The sequence below is a fragment of the Notamacropus eugenii genome, chromosome 2 (genome assembly GCF_028372415.1).
Source record: "Notamacropus eugenii isolate mMacEug1 chromosome 2, mMacEug1.pri_v2, whole genome shotgun sequence".
NCBI classification, from domain to species: Eukaryota; Metazoa; Chordata; class Mammalia; order Diprotodontia; family Macropodidae; genus Notamacropus; species Notamacropus eugenii.
The window spans coordinates 77958101-77978167 of NC_092873.1; the positions used below are offsets into that span (position 1 = coordinate 77958101).

The window sequence follows — 20067 nt, forward strand, 5'->3', positions numbered from 1 at the left end:
CCCAGGGGAGGCGGAGCCATCCGGAGGGGGCGGGATTGTCTCACGCGTCACCGCGCGTCTCAGTGCAGAGGGAGTTGGGGGCGCAGCAGGAACCGGAAGTGGTGGGTGACAGCGGACGCCCCCGCCCCCGCCGTGGTTCTCAGGTACGCACGCGCACTGCCGGGGTGTATTTCTGGTGAGTCCTGGGAGCGAGGTCCTGGAATGAGCGCAGGGAGGGGGTAGAATTGGGTGCAGGAAAAGTGGGGAGATCCAGGTTGGAAAGAAGAGTCTTCAGGCGGGAGCGGGAAGTGGGTGCTCCCCGGACTAACTCGGAGCCCCCACCCCGCCCCACAGATGACTGTCCACAACCTCTACTTGTTTGACCGAGATGGGGTTTGCCTGCACTACAGCGAGTGGCACCGCAAGAAGCAGGCGGGGATCCCCAAGGAGGAGGTGACACGAGAGCTCTCCTGGACCCTTGCCATGGCCCCCCAACATTCACTTCCCCATCCCCTCCCCCCCACTCTGGGCAGTGTGGCCTGGTGAAAAGAACCCTGGGTTTAACTCTCTGTTCAGACCGTGGCCACGTCATTTCTCCCATCCCCAGCCTCAGTTTCCTTTTTTGAAATAATTTAATTGTTCCGGGCCTCAGACGCCTTCTCTATGATACGGGCATAATACAGTCCTGTCCCCCGCCCCTGCAAGCCCCTACCTGCAGTGATGTGGTGAGGAAAGCACTTGATAAAAACTGCGTAAATGTGAAATATTTGTTATTTCCTGCTACCGTCAGGAGTACAAGCTGATGTATGGAATGCTCTTCTCCATCCGATCTTTTGTCAGCAAGATGTCACCTGTGGACATGTATCCTAAGTGTAGGAATGGGCTTTGGGCTTCTTGGACCTACAGAGTAAAGGACCCAGGAGAGGAAATTGGCTGACCATAAGGTGTTGAGATAGTATTATCTGGGAATGGGCATAAGAGTTAGTGGATGGAACCAAATAGAAAAAAAAGTGTTAGAGCTGGGAGGGAAAGGGTATAGGATTCTAAAGCCCTTCATTAGGACAGAGGGTATTTTTTTTTTTGATGAGTGTAGCATGAGTCAAGGATGGGAGAGAAAGTAAGATATTTTTACCCTATTCTCCAAAATTCTTGCAAAAGTAGGTATTTTTTAGTAAAACATTTTAGTTGCAGCCCTGCCTCAGACATGTTATAGTTTTGTGACCATAAGGAAATCTCTTAATCTCTTTTTAGTACCCAGGTAATTCTCTGAGATAATAAGTTACAGGCTAATTACAGATTTTCATCAATGTAGGAGGTTTCTACATGAGATGTACCTATAGCAATAAAATCATAGGTCCAGATCAAATGTATTCCTTAACATCCATTCTTCAGGAAAGACGGATTCCTGGCCTTCCAGACAAGCCGCTACAAGCTCCATTACTATGAGACACCTACTGGGGTCAAGGTTGTAATGAACACAGATCTGGGTGTAGGACCCATTCGGGATGTCCTACACCATATCTACAGCGGGGTCAGTGTTCTCTCCCTCCTTCCCCTGTCAGCATCTCCAAGTTCTCTTGTACTCTTGGGGACTCAGCTCAAGATTCTCCATTCTGTTAGTTCTCTGTGGCATAAACATCTGAAAAAATGATCAATCAACAGAACATTTATTAAGCATCTACCATGTGCCAGAAACTGCACATATAGTGCAAAGACAAAAATGAAGTGGCCCTTACCTTCAAAGAGCTTCTAATCTATTTAGATAAAGGTCTTCAGCAAGTTAGGCAGATCATCTGTAAAGGACCTGTAAAGGAGACATTGAGTAAGCATAGCACAGAATTAGAGAGCATAGGATTTCTACGGGCTAGAGTTATAAGCTGAACGAACCAATGGAAGGAATCCCCATATCAATGAGACCCCATGTGCTAGAATACACTAAAATTCTGAAGTATAATAGGGTTTAGTCATAACATACTTCAAAATTATGAGATTTCATGGAGATGGGTACTCCCTCTACAAATTGTTATACCTTAGTAGATATTTTCTCATGAACTGCTATAACCAAAGAGAGACATCATTTGGTAGCCAAACCACTCCAAAATTAGTGAGGCTTGTCCTCAGATCTCAGGCATACAGTCCAGATCACTACTCAGGCCTTTCCAGTTTGGTAGAACTTAGCAGAGCATGTGTTCTGCTGGCATAGCTTCCAGAAATAAGGCCTCAGAGTAGGACTTTAGTGGAGGTTGATCATAACATATTAATAACAATTGCAAAATGTTAGTCAAGGTTGATTCAAAGTTGCTGATTGATTGAAAACAAGGACTGCTTTATTTTTGTCTTTGCAGTATATACAGTCCCTGGCCTGTAATAGGTGCTTAAATAAATGCTTTGCTGATTGATATTTTTCCACGTTGTTGGTACCAGATAGCTTTGGGGCTGTCCCTATATTATTCCTATCCCTGACTACATGACCAATCCATCTCCCATTCCTATCCATCAATCAACAAAGTATTTATTAAATGCCAGATACTGGTGTTGGGTATATAAATGTAATAGTGAGAGTCTGCACTTTTACATTATACTAGGTAGATAACAACCCATTTACAGATAAGGATGTAAGGGACATATTTACTTTTACAAAGTAAATATACAGTGAATGGTAGGGGCAGGAATGGGAGTTCTAAGATGTGGGAACAAGGAAAGGTACTCCAAGAATAGGGGAACAGCCTATCCAAAGGCATGGAGGTGAAGGATGAAGTATTGTATATAAGGAGTATCAAGCAGGCTTGTTTGACTAGACCATAGAGTATGTGAGTGAGAGTAATATGTATGTAATCAGTGAGGAAAGAGAGGCTGGAGCCGGATTATAAAGGACTAAACAGAGAATCCCGTATTTAGCTTTAAGGTGGTGTGGAACCACTCAAAGTTCTAGAGCAGAGGACATCTGATATGATTAGGATTTAGAAAAATCATTTTGGCAGCTGTGTAAAGAATGATTTAGAAATTAGAAAGATGTTGAGGTGGAAATAACAAGATTTGGTGACTCATTGGATATGGATGGGATGAATGAGACTGAAGAATTGGGTGGTAAACCTGGGTGGTTGGAACAGTGGTGATACCTTCCACAGAAACTGGGCTGCATTTGGGTGGAAAGATAATGAGTTCTGACATTTTAAATTTCAAATACCTATGTGACATCTAGCTGAAGATGCCCAGCAGGCAGTTGCTATTCCAGAGTTCTTTATTGCTAAATCTATCAGGTTCTTTTTTTTTTAGTTTTCCTTTGTCTTGACTTTTGCAGTATTTGACTCTGCTAACCACTCATTCATTCTGGATACTTTTCCCCCTTGGTGTTCATGACACTGTTGTGGTTCCTTTCCTGCCTGTTGGATCAATATTTCTTGGTTTCCTCTGCAGTGTTCTCATTCATATCCTGCTTCCTATGCATGGGTATGCCCCATGCTTTCTTCTCTATATGCTTTTATTGACCACATCAGCTCCCTATCAACTATCATCTCTTTACTCCAAAACTCTACATATTCAGTCTTCATCTCTCTCCTGAATTCCAGTTCACATTACCAGTTGCTTACTGGAAATTTCCACTTGGATGTTCCATAAGCATTTAAACTCAATATGAACACAATAACTCATTATCTTTCCCCCTAAACCTCCTCCTAATTTCCATGCTTCTGTTGAGAACATCACTATTCTTCCAGTCACCTGGAACCTTCCAACCTAGAAGTCAGTCTTTATTCCCATAGACATCTGAAAGCCACCATGCCCAAAACAATTTGGAGGTTACAGCGAGGACAGATAATGGGGTTAGGATAATAACATTGCTTTACAACATCTCTTATGCCATTTTTTTGCCTACAGGTCATTATTTGAAGTCTTGCAGCCTGTGTGCAAAAATCCTGTGAGGTTGCATGCAAGTCTCAATCATTTGAGCTAGTGCTTGACCCCTAACATCAATTCCTGAGATAGTCTGTTTACCTTCAGTCAAAAAACTTTCATTAGCTGCCTCATCTATTCCAGGGGGCAACTGGGTAGATAGAATGCAGGGGTCTGGAGTCAGGATGATTCATCTTCCTGAGTTCAAATCTGGCCTCAGATACTTACTAGGTAGGTGATTAGGCAAGTCACTTAACCCTGTTTGCCTCAGTTTCTCATCTATAAAATGAGTAGGAAATGGAAAACCACTCCAGCATCTTTGCTAAGAAAACCCTGAAGGGGTCATGGAGAGTTGGACATGACTGAACAAAAACAACATGTATCAAGCACTGTGCAAGGTGCTAGGAATACAAATATAAAAGTGAAAACGGTCCTTACAAAATAATCTGCCCTTGAGACCACATGTTCATACACGTATAAGTAGACACAGGATAGATGCAAATTAAATGCAAGGTAATGTTAGTGAAGGAGCCCTAGCACCTGGGGTGTGTTGGGGTGGGGGGGATTAGGAAAGGTCTAATGTGGGAGAGATTCCCTTGGGCACAGGGGATGGGGCAGTCTGTGCAAAGGGAGATGAAAGATGCAGTGTCATGAGATACAGCCTAGAGTGGCCAGACAGCCAAGTCATGAAGGGAAGTAATGTGGAATCAATCTGGAAAGAAAGATCGGAACCAGAATATGATTTCCAGAAAGTTTGGTCAGACCTGTGTGGAGGATAGATTGGAAGAGAAATACAAGATTGTTGTTCAGTTGAGGCTAGATCTGAACTCAGGTCTTCCTGACTATAGACGTGGCACTGTATCTACTGGGACACCTACCTGTTCCGATAAGGAGGCCAATTAAGAGCCTAACAATAGTCTGGACTCCAGAGGTGAGGAAGGCCTGAACTACAGCTATGGAAGTCGAGAGAAGAGAATGCATTGGAGAGATGTTATGGAAGTTGGAATGGGCATGACATCAGCTAATTCAATGTGAGGACTTGGGATGGTGAAGAGTGAAGGATGTCTTCAAAGTTGTGAAGCTGGGTGACTAGAAAGATAGGTACTATCCACACATCACTCCTGTGGTTCTAATGATAGTATCTCTGTTGGAGTCACTGGTTCCCCAAGTCTCCCCACAATCCCTCAGAGCCCATTGACTGCTGTGGGCCCTCAGCTCACATACATCAAGTTCGCAGGGTCTCTAACTTTCTTGTATTTGAAGCTGAGTTCAGATCCTCCCTCAACCATTTACTATCTCTGATCCTGGGCAAGTCATATAATCTGCCCACCTCAGATTCCTCACCTATAAAATGGGGATAGTAATAGCACCTACGTTCCCAGGGATGTTGACCAAATGAGATAATATTTGTAAAGTGCTTTGCAGACTTTAAAGTTCTTTATAAATGCTAGCTAGCTTTTATCATTATTATCGGTATATCTGGGGCATGGATATTTCACTTCATACCCCCACGATTTGGGGAAAAGCAAAGGTAGAGAGGGAGAAGAGAAAGGGAGCATCTAGAAAGAATGGGGATTTAAGGGTGAAAGAACCTTAGCCTTTTCCTTCCTCCCTGTCCCCCCTAACTTGTCTCCCTCCACCTGTCTTCTTCCATAGCTGTACGTGGAGTTGGTGGTGAAGAACCCGCTGTGCCCACTGGGTCAGACTGTACAAAGTGAACTTTTCCGCAGTCGGCTGGACGCCTACGTTCGATCGCTGCCCTTCTTCTCCGCCCGGGCTGGCTGAGACGGGCATTCCTCCAGAACGACATCCGTATTCATTCCGGATCTCCCGGTTTGCCTTCGTCCCCCCAAGAGCCCTCCAGTCCTCCGCAGCGCTGTTCCAAGCGCTCTTCCAAAGCGGCTGCTTGAGGGAGCCCAGGACTGAACTCCCCTCCAGACTCTCCCAGCTCCGCTTGTCCCAGCGCCTGCCGCCCTCCAGTCCCCTTTCGTGCTGCTGTATTGAGAATGGAGAATAAAACTTTCACCCGTCCCATGTCCCCGGGAGCGTCTTTGCTGAAGGGAGGGTGTTTGTGAGGCTAGAAGGGAGAGGCGGAAGTCCTGGAGCCAGTAGCAAACGCAGGTCTTGGGTGGGTGGCGGGTCGGGGAGACTTCTCGGTCCTCCTTTTCCCCCTTCCGCTGTGGCCGGGTCATGCAGATGAAGCTTCTACTGCCCCCTGTCTGCTGCCTGGGAAGGTGGCGCCTGTGTGCAGACCGGGGAGGTGGAGCTTGTGCTCGGACTGGAGAGGTGGAGATAAAGCTATGCAGATGAGGGGGGGGATATGCAGATGACCTAAGAGCAGCTGCAGGCTGGAAGCAGAACCCCTCGGGCTGCGGTTTGGGCTGCTGCGGCTACACCTCTCCCCTCCTTCCCCTCCTCCCTCCCTGGGGTTCCTTGTCCTCCGAGGACCTCCTTGGAGACTTGGAACCCCAACCCCTGACCCTTCCTCCAGCTCCTGTCCCGGTTCTCCGGCACCCCCAAAGAATTCTCCGCACTTCTAGAGCATCCCCACGGGTCTCCCTATCCCCGGACCCTGCTCCCACCAGCCTAACTCCTGGGCCCCTCCTGTTCTCACTGTACCCTCCATGTTCCCCTCCCTGGGTCTGCTCCAGGCACCACTCCATCTCCGGTCCGCCTGGCCTCCTCACCTCGTCCCCAGTCTTCGCAGAACACTGAATCTAGAGGACCTTCTCCTCCTTTGGTTTGCCTCCACCCCGTCCTACCCTAACCCTTGGCCACGTTCATCCCCTCTTCTCCCACCTCGTCCCTTGTCCTGCCTGCTTGCCCTCATCTCCTCGGAATCCCCTCGATTCCTCAAGGACCCCGTTTTCCTTCCTTCCTGAGCCGGGATGCAGGTGTCCATCGCCTGCACTGAGCAAAACCTCCGCAGCAGGAGCAGTGAGGACCGTCTGTGTGGCCCCCGACCCGTCCCTGGGGGCGGGAACGGCAGTGGAGTGACCGGCAGTCACGGGAATCCTTCAGGGGGAGGGGGACCCGGCCCCAAGGCCCGGGCTGTGCAGGTCGCACGACCCCTGGGTCCCGCAGCTGTGACCCACTCGGGGCCCCTACGAGAGAGCACCGGCCGCGGCACCAGCATGAAGTACAGGTACCGGAGGAGGGGGCCAGAGTAGCCAGTTTAGTCGTGTCCCTGCCTCCCCCCGCCCCAAGCGTCCTACATTCATCATCCTCCAATTTCACCAGCATCCCAATTCCTTACTTATACCTCCATCTCTTTTTCACATTCCCTCTCCTTGGCTGTCTCTTCTCCATCTCCACCTCCTGACTCTCTTTTGAGATTCAGAGTAAGTTGTTAGGGTTAACTCTGTTCTTGTAGCTTCCCTCCCACCCCAAGGCACTAGTACACCTCAAAAAAAAAGTATTCTGAGGTTGGGCTCAGAGGGTGTTTAAGGGCCCCTCATGCTACTTAGAGAGCGTCTTCTGGGTCTGTTCCCTGCCTCCCCCCACCCTTTGCTTTCCAGCCATTACCATCTCTAGAATTGGGAGCGGGGCTCACTAAGCTCCTGATTGCCATTAAAACAATAATGGATCTGACCCACTTTCACCAACAGTACCCACCCTCCTGACCCCAGGGTCAGGGTCCTCTACTTTTTTTCAGGAAGATGAAATGACCCTAGCCAAGGGGAAAAACGTTGGGTCCCCAAGATACCAAGGAGATTTGCAGAACTGTGGGGAGAGCAAAGGGGGCTTTAGAAGTAGTGGGGAGGGATTGATACTATACGTAAGGTACAGCAAGGAGCTCCTCCCCCCCCACTGCAGAAGAAATTGATGGGATTTCTTGGTAAACAGCAGCGTTCTGACATTGCAAAAGGAATTGTACCCTATCCTGGAGTGGGGTGGTGAGGTTATTTGTCTGACAGGGTTTAGTCACCTCAGGAATCAGATAACTCACCCCATCCTGCCCCCCACTCCCATCCTTTCTCATTCCCTGAGAGCTAAATTATTCTGAAACTTTTGGGGTAGAGGGGAGAGGGTTCAGATGGGTCTGGGAAGGCGTTTCAGGAGCCAATAGGAATAGGGGGGTGGAGAACCATGAGGAGAGGGGCTGGGCTTCCTTGTTCCCTGCTCCCTTTGTAGTACTAGTCTACATGATTTAATAAAAATTCCTTCTGATAGACAACCATCTGCCTAAGGGATTGAAGGGAATTAATCATTTACCAACTTTATATTCCCCTATTTTAACAAGCATTTGGGGGTTGACAGGAATAGGGAAAATCCCAGTGCTCTCTTTTATTTTCCAATAAAAACCCCGATTTGATGTTTAATCTTCTGGAGATAACTCACTCTCCTTGTTACCCCTTCCCCTTCCCCTTCCAACCCAACAAACATTAACTATGTCCTATACAGGAAAATTCATGGATATGACTGTGAGAAAAGAACACAAGTCGAGAAATCAGGCAGCAGATTTTAATGATAGCAGGGAAAATAGAAATTGCGCAGCAGGCCCCAAAGGAAGGTTCATTAATACATTCAACAAATATTTGAGTGTCTACATCCTACACTGACACCACTGTGCTTCCCTCAGCGTTGAGTCTGACTGGGGTTTTGTATGGGGGAGCTAGAGAACTTGTTATTTAGATCTCCAAGGGGAACCGAAGGTGAAAATCCTCCTACGGACTTTATCCCACAGGAATTTGGGAAAGTCTGGTCTTCGAGTATCCTGTCTTGGCCTTGGTGAGTTTAATGGGAAATGAAAGGATGAGGAGACTGCAGAGGGTCAAGGTTCTCAAAGACCTTGTCTCTCACAGCCCCATGTCCCTGGATTTTCTTTCTGCAGGTACCTGGGTCACATTTGGTTCTCAGATCTCAGATGAGGTATAAATGTCTCTAACCCCAAAAGACACATGGGAATAATGGGACGGATGTCAAGAATAGAGGGTGGGGGGAAATAGAGAAATGGGGAAATAGGGGGACTGTGGAAGGGTGGGCTAGAGAAGGGAGTATAATAGATATAAGACATAGGGTATGGGAAACAAGGGTGGAGATTAGTGGAACTGAAGTTAGGAAAAGGGGAAAGGTGGAAAAGATATAGGGGGCAGGAATGGGATGGTGGTATTATATTTGAAGACCCACAGCACTTAGGAATCTCTTGGGATTTAGAGGACTGGGGAGGGGGGGGAGAAAACCATTAGAAAGGTTAATAGTCTTAACTCTATCTACCTCAACATACTCATCCTTAGACAGCAGAGAATCTGATGACTGTGGCTTATGAGCATGGAGTGAATCTGTTTGACACAGCTGAAGTGTATGCAGCAGGAAAGTATGAACCAGGGAAAAGGGGAAGGATATGAGTTAAATTAATGGGGGAAAGGTTGGGAGTAGAGAGGAAAAGAGGGTCTCTCATCTTTGCTTCAGATAATCCCTGGTTTCCGTGAACATTTGCCTTTCCCATTATGTTGAGTCTTTTAGGGGACTTAGTTGAAACCCCAATAGTATTTCCTCTTTAACTCTTAAGGGGGGAATAAGCAGAATATGTAGGCAAAATAAAATAAAAACAATATGTATTTATTGAGCACCAACTCTGTGAGGGCAACAAGGAGGCATCATGGGGGCTACATAGAAATATATCCCTGCCCTCGAAGCTTACAATTCCATCAGAAAGACAAGACTGAAAATTTAGTTAACAAACAAGATTTACAAACTTTTAGCAACAGAAGGAATGTTAAAGGTAATATATTTCTAAATGACGATGAAGACAATCATTTATGTATTGCATAGTAAACAGACACCTGGTCTTGTGAGAGGACCTAGGTTCACAAGCCTATTAATTAAGACATTAGCTTAGCTGTGTGACCCTACTCAAAGCATTTAACCACCGAGTTTATTTCCTTATTGGAAAAATGAGGATAATACTTACACTACCTACCATATGGGGCTGCTGTGGGAAAAAAAAAGGCTTATACACCTTTAAGTACCACATAAATTTAAGTTGTATATCATTGTTAAGTTCAAAGGCATTTCAAACTGAGATGGTCAAAGAAGACTGCAAAGTAAGTGGAACTTGAAGAATGGGTTAGGGCAAATGGAACAAAAAAAAAAAAAGCTATATTTCTGTTCCTACCAGACTAGAGAGCTACAACTCCCTGAACCAACTTCTCTTTTCTTTTCAATGTAATATAGGGCCCAAGGATTGATGGGTGCTATTCATACTCTGCTAAAACAGGAAGTAGAAAGAAGTCATGGGGGGTTATCACCAGAGGGGAGAGCCCCCTGCTTCCTTATTATTTCCCCTTTTCTAGGGCAGAACGAACACTGGGCAATATCCTTAAGAGCAAGGGTTGGAGGTGAGGCTGTGAATTTGGGTACAAGGCATGGGATATTTTGGGGGGAGGGGTCCACAGTGACTTTATTCCTGCTGACCCCACCCCCACTTCCCTTTTTTTTTAAAGGAGATCCAGCTATATCATCACTACCAAAATCTTTTGGGGAGGACAGTGAGTATCTCCTTTCCCAATAGCCTCCACTAGGGATGACAGTTTGGAATGGGGACATGATACCTATCCAAATATTTGAAAGGCTGTCATGTAGAAAATTTATTCTGTGTATGCTTGTGGGGGAAGGAGTAATGGATAAAAGTTGGAGAGAGGCAGATTTAAGCTCCATGTCAGGAATACCTTCCTAATAATGAGAACTGTTTAAAAATGAAGTGAACTGCCTCAGGAGATAGTGGGTTTTCCTTCACTTGAGATTTTCAAGCAGAGGCATTTGAGATGTAATCTACCGAAGGCGAGACTGTTTGATTTGTCTCCATATCCCTAGCATGTAGCAGAGTGCTTAGCACATAGTGGGTGCTTAATAAATGCTTGTTGGTTGATTAATCATTGTAAAAAGGATTCTTGGACTCATCCTCATCACTCCTACTGAGCCCTTAATCAAGAGATCTGGGGATCCATTGGGTTATAATTCTTACCATCTATCTTTGGCATCATCCAGTGTAAACTCAACTTTTCCCACAGGGCAGAGACTGAAAGAGGCCTGAGTCGAAAACACATTATTGAGGGTGAGGGACTAGGAATGGGGAGTGAGGAGGGGGGGAATCAAAAAAGATGTCATGGGGGGCTGGGGAGGGAATCAAAAGAATGCAGGAAAGCAAACCAGAGGAGTTAAAGGATTCAGGGTCCAGAGATTAGGATAGCAAATTAAGAAGCTGAGCTGAAGGGAGGGGGAAGAGAGTGTCATATCAGAGGGGATGAGATATGAATGGCTGAACTTCAAGAGCAGAAAATTAGGGAGTTGGAACTCAGGGGGCCATTATCTGAGGAGACTGAGGTCACTTACCTTCTCTTCCCTTTCCCCCAGGCTTGTGGGGCTCCTTGGAACGGCTTCAGCTGGGATATGTAGACATAGTCTTCGCCAATCGTTCGGACCCCAACAGTCCCATGGAGGGTGAAAATAACCCCAAGAATGCCCAAACTAGATACCCATAAATCTGGGGATCATCTCCCCAACACTCCTCAACATTTTCCAACCCCAGGGACTTCAGGGTGCTCCCAGGTTTCCCACCTCCCCTATCAGGGATTCCAGAAAAGGGTAAAGGAAGGGGGATAGGGGTGAGGAACTGAGCAGAACTCAAGCGTTAACCCTTCCAATCTCACATAGATATCTGGGTTCTTGGAGGGATATGGCTGTAGGGAAGAGAGTTCATCCATCTGGGAGACTGGATAACTGAATCCCAGGGGTCTAACTGTCAGGATTTCATCACCCTTACACATCCAGAGATTGTCCGGGCCATGACCTTTGTCATTAACCAGGGACTGGCACTGTACTGGGGGACATCACGCTGGGGAGCTGCAGAAATCATGGTAAGTGATACTATATACTATACATTTCCTTAAAAACACTACAACCTCTTATCCTCAGAAAACATGCTTACCAAGTAATTGAGTTGGGGGGAGATGTAGAAAAGAGCTGAAAGGTAATGGGGTGGGGTATTCCGATGCTTACTTCTTGCAAACTCCTAACCTAGGAGGCCTACTCAGTGGCCCGGCAATTCAACCTGATTCCCCCTGCATGTGAACAAGCCGAGTACCACCTGTTTCAGAGGGATAAGGTGGAAACACAGCTGCCTGAACTCTACCACAAGATAGGTTAGAGACTACTTTCCCTACCCTTCCTGATATCTTCTCTAGCCTCATTCAGCCTCCCCAGTCATTTGCCCTCTTTATATACTCTTCTCTAGATTCCTTCCTTCTGCTCACCATTAAAATTGGCCCTCATCCTTTCCTTATCCCTCTTTCCCATAGTCTTCTCTCCTCCTGCTCTCAGGTGTTGGTTCAGTGACCTGGTCCCCTTTGGCCTGTGGTGTCATTACTACCAAACATGAAGGAAGAATCCCAGAAACCTATAGGGGTACCATCAAGGTAAGAGACTGTTAGAACTTAGATCCCTGGGTACCTGAAGAGAGCAAGCACAGGGGACATTCAGCTGTCTGAGCTACCTGGAAAGGAAAAAGATGGAGGAGTCTGTCAGTAATGTCAGTCTGTCACACCCCACCCTTTCTCTTCCAGGGCTACCAGTGGCTCAAGGACAAGGTACAGAATGAAGATGGTAAGAAGCTACAGGCCAAGGTCGTGGACCTGCTCCCCATTGCTCACCAACTTGGTTGCACAGTAGCTCAACTTTCTATTGGTGAGGAGGCTCTCCTCCTACAAACCCTTACCCTAAAATAGATGTCTGTTAGACATTTTCCTCCTGCAATTCTCAAAATCAGAGCTGACAAGGGAGAAGAGAAAAAAAGATTAAAAAAAACAAACCTGGTATCCTCCCCACCTTCAAAGAGTTTATCATAATTGATCAAAGGATTTTAGGTAGTTTGGGATGGTGATAAAGGAAACCTGTGTAATTACAACGGCTATATTTAAATAGCACTTTAAGATTTAGAAATAGGTTTATCCAAATGATCTCATTTGGTCCTTACTAGAACTGCTCTATCTACCTTCCATTTTGGTCAAGCTGGATTTCATTCTTTTAGGGAACTTCTGGTGTGGAAACTCTCTCCACCTATGTATGACCAGGTTTGCATGAGGCGCTGAGAAGCAGGATTTTAATCCACGTCTGCCTAACTCGAAGGCTATGAGCTACACCAGACTCCTCCAGCTACATTAGTTTACGTAGTTTGGGGGAGAGGGGCAATCAAACTTGTGGTTTCTGGGGGAGGGAATATGCAGCTAGGAAATCCCCCCCATCCCCCCACACTTGTCAGTGCTCTGAAAGGTAACCTTAGAGAACTGCCTGTGATAATCTACGTAAGGCAGAAAATGCTCCCCTGGCCCAGAGAAAGCTCTGCTGATGGGGGCCCCCAAGCCTTCCGTGCTCCCCCTCTTAGGCTGGGCCCCCCGCCCCTCTTCTCTCCATCGCAGCCTGGTGTCTCCGCAGTGAGGCTGTCAGCTCCGTCCTGCTGGAGGTGTCCAACACGGAACAGCTGATGGAAAACCTGGGGGCCCTTCAGGTGAGGGGGCTTGGGGGGGCCCGCGTGGCGCGCTCCCAGCTCTCGGCGTCTCTCTAGGGACCCCGAGTCCCACTCCCTCCTGTTGGTTCTTCCGGGCCTGACTGGCGGCGCCTTCCCTTCCTTCCCCAGGTGCTGGGCCAGCTGACGCCCCAGAAGGTGCTGGAGATCGACGGGCTCCTGGGGGGCAAACCCCACTCCAAAAAGTAGCGTCCTCCCGCCGGCGCAGGCGCCGGCTCCCCCCGGCCTCGGCAGCCGGCCCCGGGCTCTCCCCGGCCTCGGCAGCCGGCCCCGGGCTCTCCCCGGCCTCGGCAGCCGGCCCCGGGCTCTCCCCGGCCGGCGCCCGCACTAGCAGCACTAGCCTCCTCCAGCTCTCGCGAGAGCCAGGCGCCTCGAACGCGAGCTCGAGCTTCCCCCGCTCCGGCCGCAGGCCGCCGAAGATCCCGCCCACCAAGGAGTCCCGGCTACTCGCATGATCTTATAAGCCATATCCTGCCACAGCATGGCTGGGAAGGAAAGTAGTTCGCCCCTCCCTCCGCTCTCGCACAGTCCTTGGCCGTCTCTTCCCGGCGTATAGCTTCTCCCGGGCATGAGCTGGACGGGGGGGGCCCTCTCTCTTTCCGCCCCGCACTCTTTCTCCTTTGTTCTCCTGCCCCCAAACCGCGCGGAGGCCTGGAGGGAATCCACCCGTCAGGTAATGAAAAGACTGCGTGACGTCATCCGAGACCGGCAGAGCTCACCAGTGCGAAAGGCAGCGTAGTCAAAACCGATTCCAGGGAAGGGGCGCTGGGGGAGGAAGGACCTGAGTCCTTGGTGCGCCGGCCGGAAGAGCGCGGACGGCCACTTGATTTGTCCAGGGAGCCCAAGCTGGAAGCGAGTGGTGACGTCACCTTGAAACGCCATTAGAGTTGTTCGTAGGATGACGTCAGAGGGCATCGAGAAAGAGAGCCCCTCCCCCACACCGAGCATCCACCACGTTACGGGAGCGAGGGCTCTCCCTTTCCCCAGATGTGAAATTAACTAAGGCCTGGGTGGAGGTGGGGGTGGGGGTGGGGGTGGGGTGCAGCCGGCAGGCCCTCAGATTTCACAGGTGGAGTTGGCCAGGATACCATGTTCAGCACCTGACAGTGATGTCACATGGGAAACAGGTGGAAGCCGGCATCCTTTAATGCCTAGCCTGAGGAATGGGACCCTCCCAGAATAGCTCTTGAGGGATGGGTTTTGGAAATGGAAAGCCCACCCTCCACCCCCTGACAGCAGTCCTAAAGCAATAATAATGGGCCTTCCCAGGGAAAATAAAGACTTAGCTTCTTCCTCACAAAGTCTTGGAGGGGAAGGGGTACAGACCCATTACTCAGGCAACCTAGCCTGCTGTCCCTCAATTCTCTTTTCCTGTCTTTGGGGGAGGGGCCATGATGTGCCATAATATCTCCTGTTTTCCCTACCATTGAAACTTGCCTCAGGGACCCCTACAGCCAGTTTCTGTCAAAGGCCAGGGCTGACCCCCCAGCTCTGGATCCTTCCCCAATCCCTTGTTCCTGCATTCCTCAGGGAGCCAGACATCTGGTTCGGTGGGGTCACACAATTCAGAGATGGAAGGGATCATCTTCATTGTCCTATCATCTTACCCCTTTTCTTACTTTTTGGACATAGCTACATTTAGTGTACCTGATGATAGCCAAATAACCTGTCTCACCTTTTACCCCCTCCCCAACTGCCACTGACCATAAGATTATAAGTCTTCATACTGGAAAGAACCTCAAAGACCATCTCGGAGATCCCTCATTTGATGAAGAATCAGACCCAGGGAGGCTGAAAGATGGGGCCAAGGTAATACAGCTAGTAAGTCTGAAGTGATAGTTGAATTTAGGTCCTCTCCAGATTCAGTGCTCTTTCCACTGTACCACACTGTGTCTTCTGTATCACAGCTTCTGGTTCCCCATGGTTTTTTTCCCGCTTTACCTCTTTTATTGCTCTTTTTCTGCCTCCTTTCCTGATAACGACTGATGTTCATGTAAGGCTTTAAGGTTTGCAGAGTGCTTTACATGCATTGTTTTATTTGATCCACCAATGTTGTGAGGTGTGTGAGGATAAGGAAACAAACTGAGAGACTGAGCAGCTTACTCTGGGTCACAGTCACAGGAAGTATCAGAAGCAGGATCCAAATCCAGGTTTAATCTTGGGTCTAATCCAATGCCCTTTTCACCACACTCCACTGCTTCCCACTGACCCCTTTAATTATAGATGGGACACTATTCTTCAGACTACATTCTCTCCCTCAGAAGCTATGAGATGATTATAGAAATTAAATCTTTGAAAGGGACCTTAGATATAATCTAGAGGATTACATCCCCTCTTTATTTTGGAGATGAGGAACTGAGGCCCTAAGATTCTTGCATCCCAAGATCCTGATCACAAGTATTCATTCCCTCTCTCCCTTCTGAAGAGGTAATACTGAGCCCTGGATTTTGAGTCAGAGGGCCTATATTTGATCAATTGCTTCATGACTTGAGTCATTCCTGTCTCACAGCCTCAGTTTACTTATCTACAAAATGAGGAAATTGGATATGATCTTCAAGTTCCAAATCATATGATCCTGTCCTGGCTTCCTATCTTATCCTGTTCTAGCCACTGACTTGCTATATGATTCTGGGCAAACCATTTTATCTTCCTCATCTGGCAAATGAGCAGCTTGGTTCCGATCATCTCTAGCTACCTTTGAGCTATAAAGATAGTGATATAAGAGTTTTATATCCCTTCTCCTCTGTGAGGTTCAGTTTCCCCATTTCTTATATGATAAAATTGGACTTAAAGATCTCAAAGCATCCTTCTAGTGTTGAATCCTGTGGCCCTCTAGGCAGCTTGAGAATGTGGGAAGATGTTGGTAAGCTGGAAAATATCCAGTAACAAAGAAAGTGAAAGACCTCAAATTCATTTTATATGAGGGTTGGTTGAAGGAACCAGGCAGACTTAATCTAGAGAGAAGATGGGGGAGGAAAGGTGGCATGATAACTGTTTTCAAGTTATTTGAAGGACTGTTACTTGCATGAGGGATATTAGCCTCATTCTGCTTGATCCTACAGGACAGAACTAGGAGCAAGGGGTGGAAGCTGAAAAGACATAATTTAAGCTTGATGGGGGGGAAACTTTCCAACAATTAGAATTAGCCAAAAGTGATTGTCTTTGGAAGAAGTGGAGTCCTTGACACTGGAGGTCTTCAATCAAAAGCCAGATTAGCTATATTGTAGAGAAAATCCTTGTTTCAGTTACAGGTTGTGATATATATAGTCTCTGAAAGCCCTTCAAACTCTAAATTTCTGTGGCACAAAAAGATGGAAAGTAACTTGTCCAAGCTTATACAGGTAATAAGTAAAAGAGTCAGAATTTTAATCTGTCTTTTGATACCAAATTTAAAGTTATTTCCACTATCCCACCAAGTCTTTATCCCTCCCCCTATTTTACACCCTATTCCAAAGGACTGGGTGGTTTATAAACCACATTAGGATGGCCTGGACTGATCCTCATCTCTGTGGATCTGGGCAAGGATGACACAGACTGTTGGTACAGAGACATGTAGATGGTCCCACAAAGATAAAATAAAATAGGTGGAAAAAACTGGATTGCAGGTGGGCACAGAGATCCATAAAGATAGTATTGTTCAATTGTTTTCAGTCATGTCCAACTCTTCGTGACCCCATTTGGATTGTTCTTGGCAAAGATACTGGAGTGATTTGACATTTTCTTCTCTAGCTTATTTTACAGATGAGGAAACAGGCAAACAGGTTTATTTGAATTGCCCAGGGTTACTCAGCTATAGCATCTGAGACCAGGTTTGAACTCAGGAAGATAAGTCTTCCTGATTCCTGGCCCAGCAGTCTCTCCACTGGGCCACCTAGCTTCTGGTAAAGTGACTGAGAAAGGTGAAAAACCAATGAATGGGGCTAGTGAGCATGCTCCCCAAAGAAGACAGGTTTCATGGTACTAGAAATAAATAAAGGCTTGCTAAGATCTCTCAGGAGTATTACATCACTAAGGATATGGAGTAAGACTACAATCAGAATGTCATTTCCACTGTCCCTCCAGCCCTACTCTCCCCACCAGACTGTCTCCCATCAGCACCATTTTCCCTCCCTAAACCTAGAAGATGGGTGCACCTAATGTTCATATCCAGCAGAAATGATTAATTGCTTGGCCAGATGCCCAGTGGGCTAAATCAATCAAAAAAAAATTTGCTGAATTCCAGCCTGTGGTTATTCCTACCATACATCACCTACACACCTAAGATCACTGACTGTAAGGACATAAGCACAACCAGAGGTTTTTTTTTTCTAAGTTTAATATCCTAGAGCTTGCCTATCTAAATGAGTGTTATTACCTTCAAAACTGTTCTAGTGAGAAGCTATATTATTTATTTCAGTGATGCTGCCACTGCTCAGGGCATTTCTGGAATGCTTTTTGATAATCACCTGAGTCAACTTATGATCCCTATGAATAATCGAATTCAAAATTTGCTTGACATACATTTCTCACTCTCATCCCCATCCCAGGCAAACAGCCTTTAATGGCCTGATCACACACTTTTCTTGGCTTTAATTGACTGTTGGACATTTCCAGAATTTTAATTCAAGGGAAAATATCTGTTACCACTAAGGATGATCACTTATTGAAGGTTCTGAAGGCAGTTGCTGGATCTGAAAAGGACATTAGAGATTACTTGGTCCATTTTAATGACCAGGAAACCAATTCTCAGGTGAATTCTAGGAATGCTTTGACCAGCTATGATAAATACGATCTTCTGAGATGATGACTTTGAAGGAGGCAATACACATATTGCACATATAAGTTCTGGTTTGTCTAAAAATATCTCGTTACCTTATAGTCACACTTCATAAGAAATAATCCTTACTCTCTAGGAGTTAGCATGTCCGTTGGGAACAAGATTTATATATATATGACACCCTGTGACTCATGTGACACTTGGGGGGCACTGCATGGTGAAAATGTGCTGCCTTCCTGAAGATGGAAGGCAGAGGATAACTGCAAGTCACTGTTATCTATCAAATGACTGTAATATCTGAATTGCCCACCAGGAGGTGTCTCTCTCTAATACACTTATCCAATACCTACCTCAATTCTTCAGTGAGGCATGTGGGGATAGGTCCCTCAAAATAGCAATGTTCTGCCTGGGCACTACCAAAAAAGTGCTTAGGCTTAGCTTGGGCATGTTAACAATATTTTGTTGCTCAAAATATCAAAACCTGAAAGTCTACTGCTCTATAGCCTCCACCTCCACCTAGACTCTTCTGTGGTCACAACCCAGGGCTGATATATTCAACATACTGTGGCCTTGAAACTTATTGAAAATAGTAGAAATGGAAAGATAAAGATAAAGCGCTCCTGCAAGGAATTATTCATCTTTAGTCGTTTCCAAAGACTTCCCATAGATGTATCCCCAGTTCTTCAGGTATGTCAGTCATAGGCATTCATAGATTATAGTGGGAATGAAGTGGAGGGTGAGTCCAAAACAGAGATTGATTCTCAAATAGCATTTGAGAGGTGGAAGAGATTCCAGCAGCCATTTAGCTGAACTCATCTGCCAAAGGAATCTCCACTATGATACACCTGACAAATGGTCATCCAGCCTCTGCTTAAAGATTACTAAGGAGGGGGAAATCACACCCTCTCCAGGCTGCCTGTTCCACTTCAGGACACTCTGACTGTTAGGAAGTTTTCCCCAACATCAAGATTAAATTTCTACTCTATACTCCTGGTTCTACCCTCTGGAGACAAACAAAAGAATTCTGATTCCTCCACCACATGTCAGCCCTTCAAATACAGCTGGGTCTTTTTCTCCAGGATAAATCTACCCAGTTAATTCAACTTCATATGTTATAGATTCAATGTCCTTCACTATCCCAGGTGCCCTGCCCTGAGCACTCTCCAACTTATCAGTGTCCTTCCTCCTAAACTGTGGTGCCCAGAATGCAACTGTCCAGATAAGGGCTAACAATGGAAAAGTATCCTGGGACTGTATAATCCTGGAATCTGTCTTGATACAACCTAAGATCACATTAGCTTTTTTTGGCTGCCCTATCATATTACTAATTCTGATTCAATTTGCGGTCAATGAAAACTCCATATGTCTCCACGTCTTATATTGTGTAGCTGAGTTTGGTTTTCTTTTGGTATGTTATGTGCAACATTTACATTTATCCCTGTTGAATTTCATCTAAATAGATTCAGCCCAGTATTCTCGCCTGTCATAGCTCTCCCTCTTAGCTTGATGTCATTTGCAAACTTGATAAGTATATCACCAAGTAACTGATAAAAATCTTACATGGGGGGGAGAGAAAAGGGAATACATATTTTTACGTAGCACCTACTGTATGCCAGACACTGTGCTAAGTCCTTTTTTATAAATATTATCTTTTTTGAGTTTCGCAACAACCCTGTGAAATAGGTGTTTTTAGTATCCCCATTTCACAGTTGAGGAAACTGAGACCAACAAGAAGTTAAGTGAGTAGCTCAGTCATATAACAATAACTTCTGAGGCCATATTTAAACTCAGGTCTTCCTGACTGCAATCCTAGTGTGCCATGTCTTGAGTGAAATCCACCAACTGCTTCTAACATAGAGGTACTGGGTCATACTGGGTTACTCCACTGGCAATGTTCTGGCACATTAAAATTAAACCA

The 20067-nt window shown here is 46.4% G+C and overlaps 2 protein-coding genes across 3 annotated transcripts; both read left to right on the top strand.

Annotated features, from left to right (window-relative positions):
* Positions 1-3: 3 nt before the first annotated feature.
* On the top strand, positions 4-5901 carry TRAPPC1 (trafficking protein particle complex subunit 1). 2 transcript variants are annotated; one of them, XM_072641165.1, is made up of 5 exons: positions 4-143; positions 334-432; positions 770-840; positions 1372-1510; positions 5527-5901. In XM_072641165.1, exons 2-5 carry the CDS (start codon positions 334-336, stop codon positions 5653-5655), a joined length of 438 nt encoding a protein of 145 aa, XP_072497266.1. In that variant the 5' UTR covers positions 4-143; the 3' UTR covers positions 5656-5901. The 2 variants fall into 2 exon arrangements, with proteins under 2 accessions (XP_072497266.1, XP_072497265.1); XM_072641164.1 differs by having other exon boundaries at positions 28-175.
* A 128-nt stretch (positions 5902-6029) lies between these two features.
* KCNAB3 (potassium voltage-gated channel subfamily A regulatory beta subunit 3) lies at positions 6030-19520 on the top strand. Its single transcript, XM_072641158.1, has 14 exons — positions 6030-7015; positions 8558-8601; positions 8705-8742; positions 9108-9187; positions 10167-10211; positions 10317-10361; positions 10884-10927; positions 11227-11313; positions 11644-11729; positions 11894-12014; positions 12193-12287; positions 12435-12555; positions 13287-13375; positions 13505-19520. The coding sequence occupies exons 1-14, from the start codon at positions 6759-6761 to the stop codon at positions 13580-13582; spliced, it is 1230 nt and encodes a 409-aa protein (XP_072497259.1). The 5' UTR covers positions 6030-6758; the 3' UTR covers positions 13583-19520.
* Positions 19521-20067: the final 547 nt, after the last annotated feature.

Coding starts and splice junctions, on each gene's coding strand:
- KCNAB3 (XM_072641158.1), top strand. CDS start 6,759: ATGCAGGTGTCCATCGCCTGCACTGAGCAAAACCTCCGCAGCAGGAGC. Junction 7,016..8,557: donor GGCACCAGCATGAAGTACAG/GTACCGGAGGAG, acceptor TTTATCCCACAG/GAATTTGGGAAAGTCTGGTC. Junction 12,288..12,434: donor CCTATAGGGGTACCATCAAG/GTAAGAGACTGT, acceptor TTTCTCTTCCAG/GGCTACCAGTGGCTCAAGGA.
- TRAPPC1 (XM_072641165.1), top strand. CDS start 334: ATGACTGTCCACAACCTCTACTTGTTTGACCGAGATGGGGTTTGCCTG. Junction 433..769: donor CGGGGATCCCCAAGGAGGAG/GTGACACGAGAG, acceptor TGCTACCGTCAG/GAGTACAAGCTGATGTATGG. Junction 841..1,371: donor AAGATGTCACCTGTGGACAT/GTATCCTAAGTG, acceptor TCCATTCTTCAG/GAAAGACGGATTCCTGGCCT.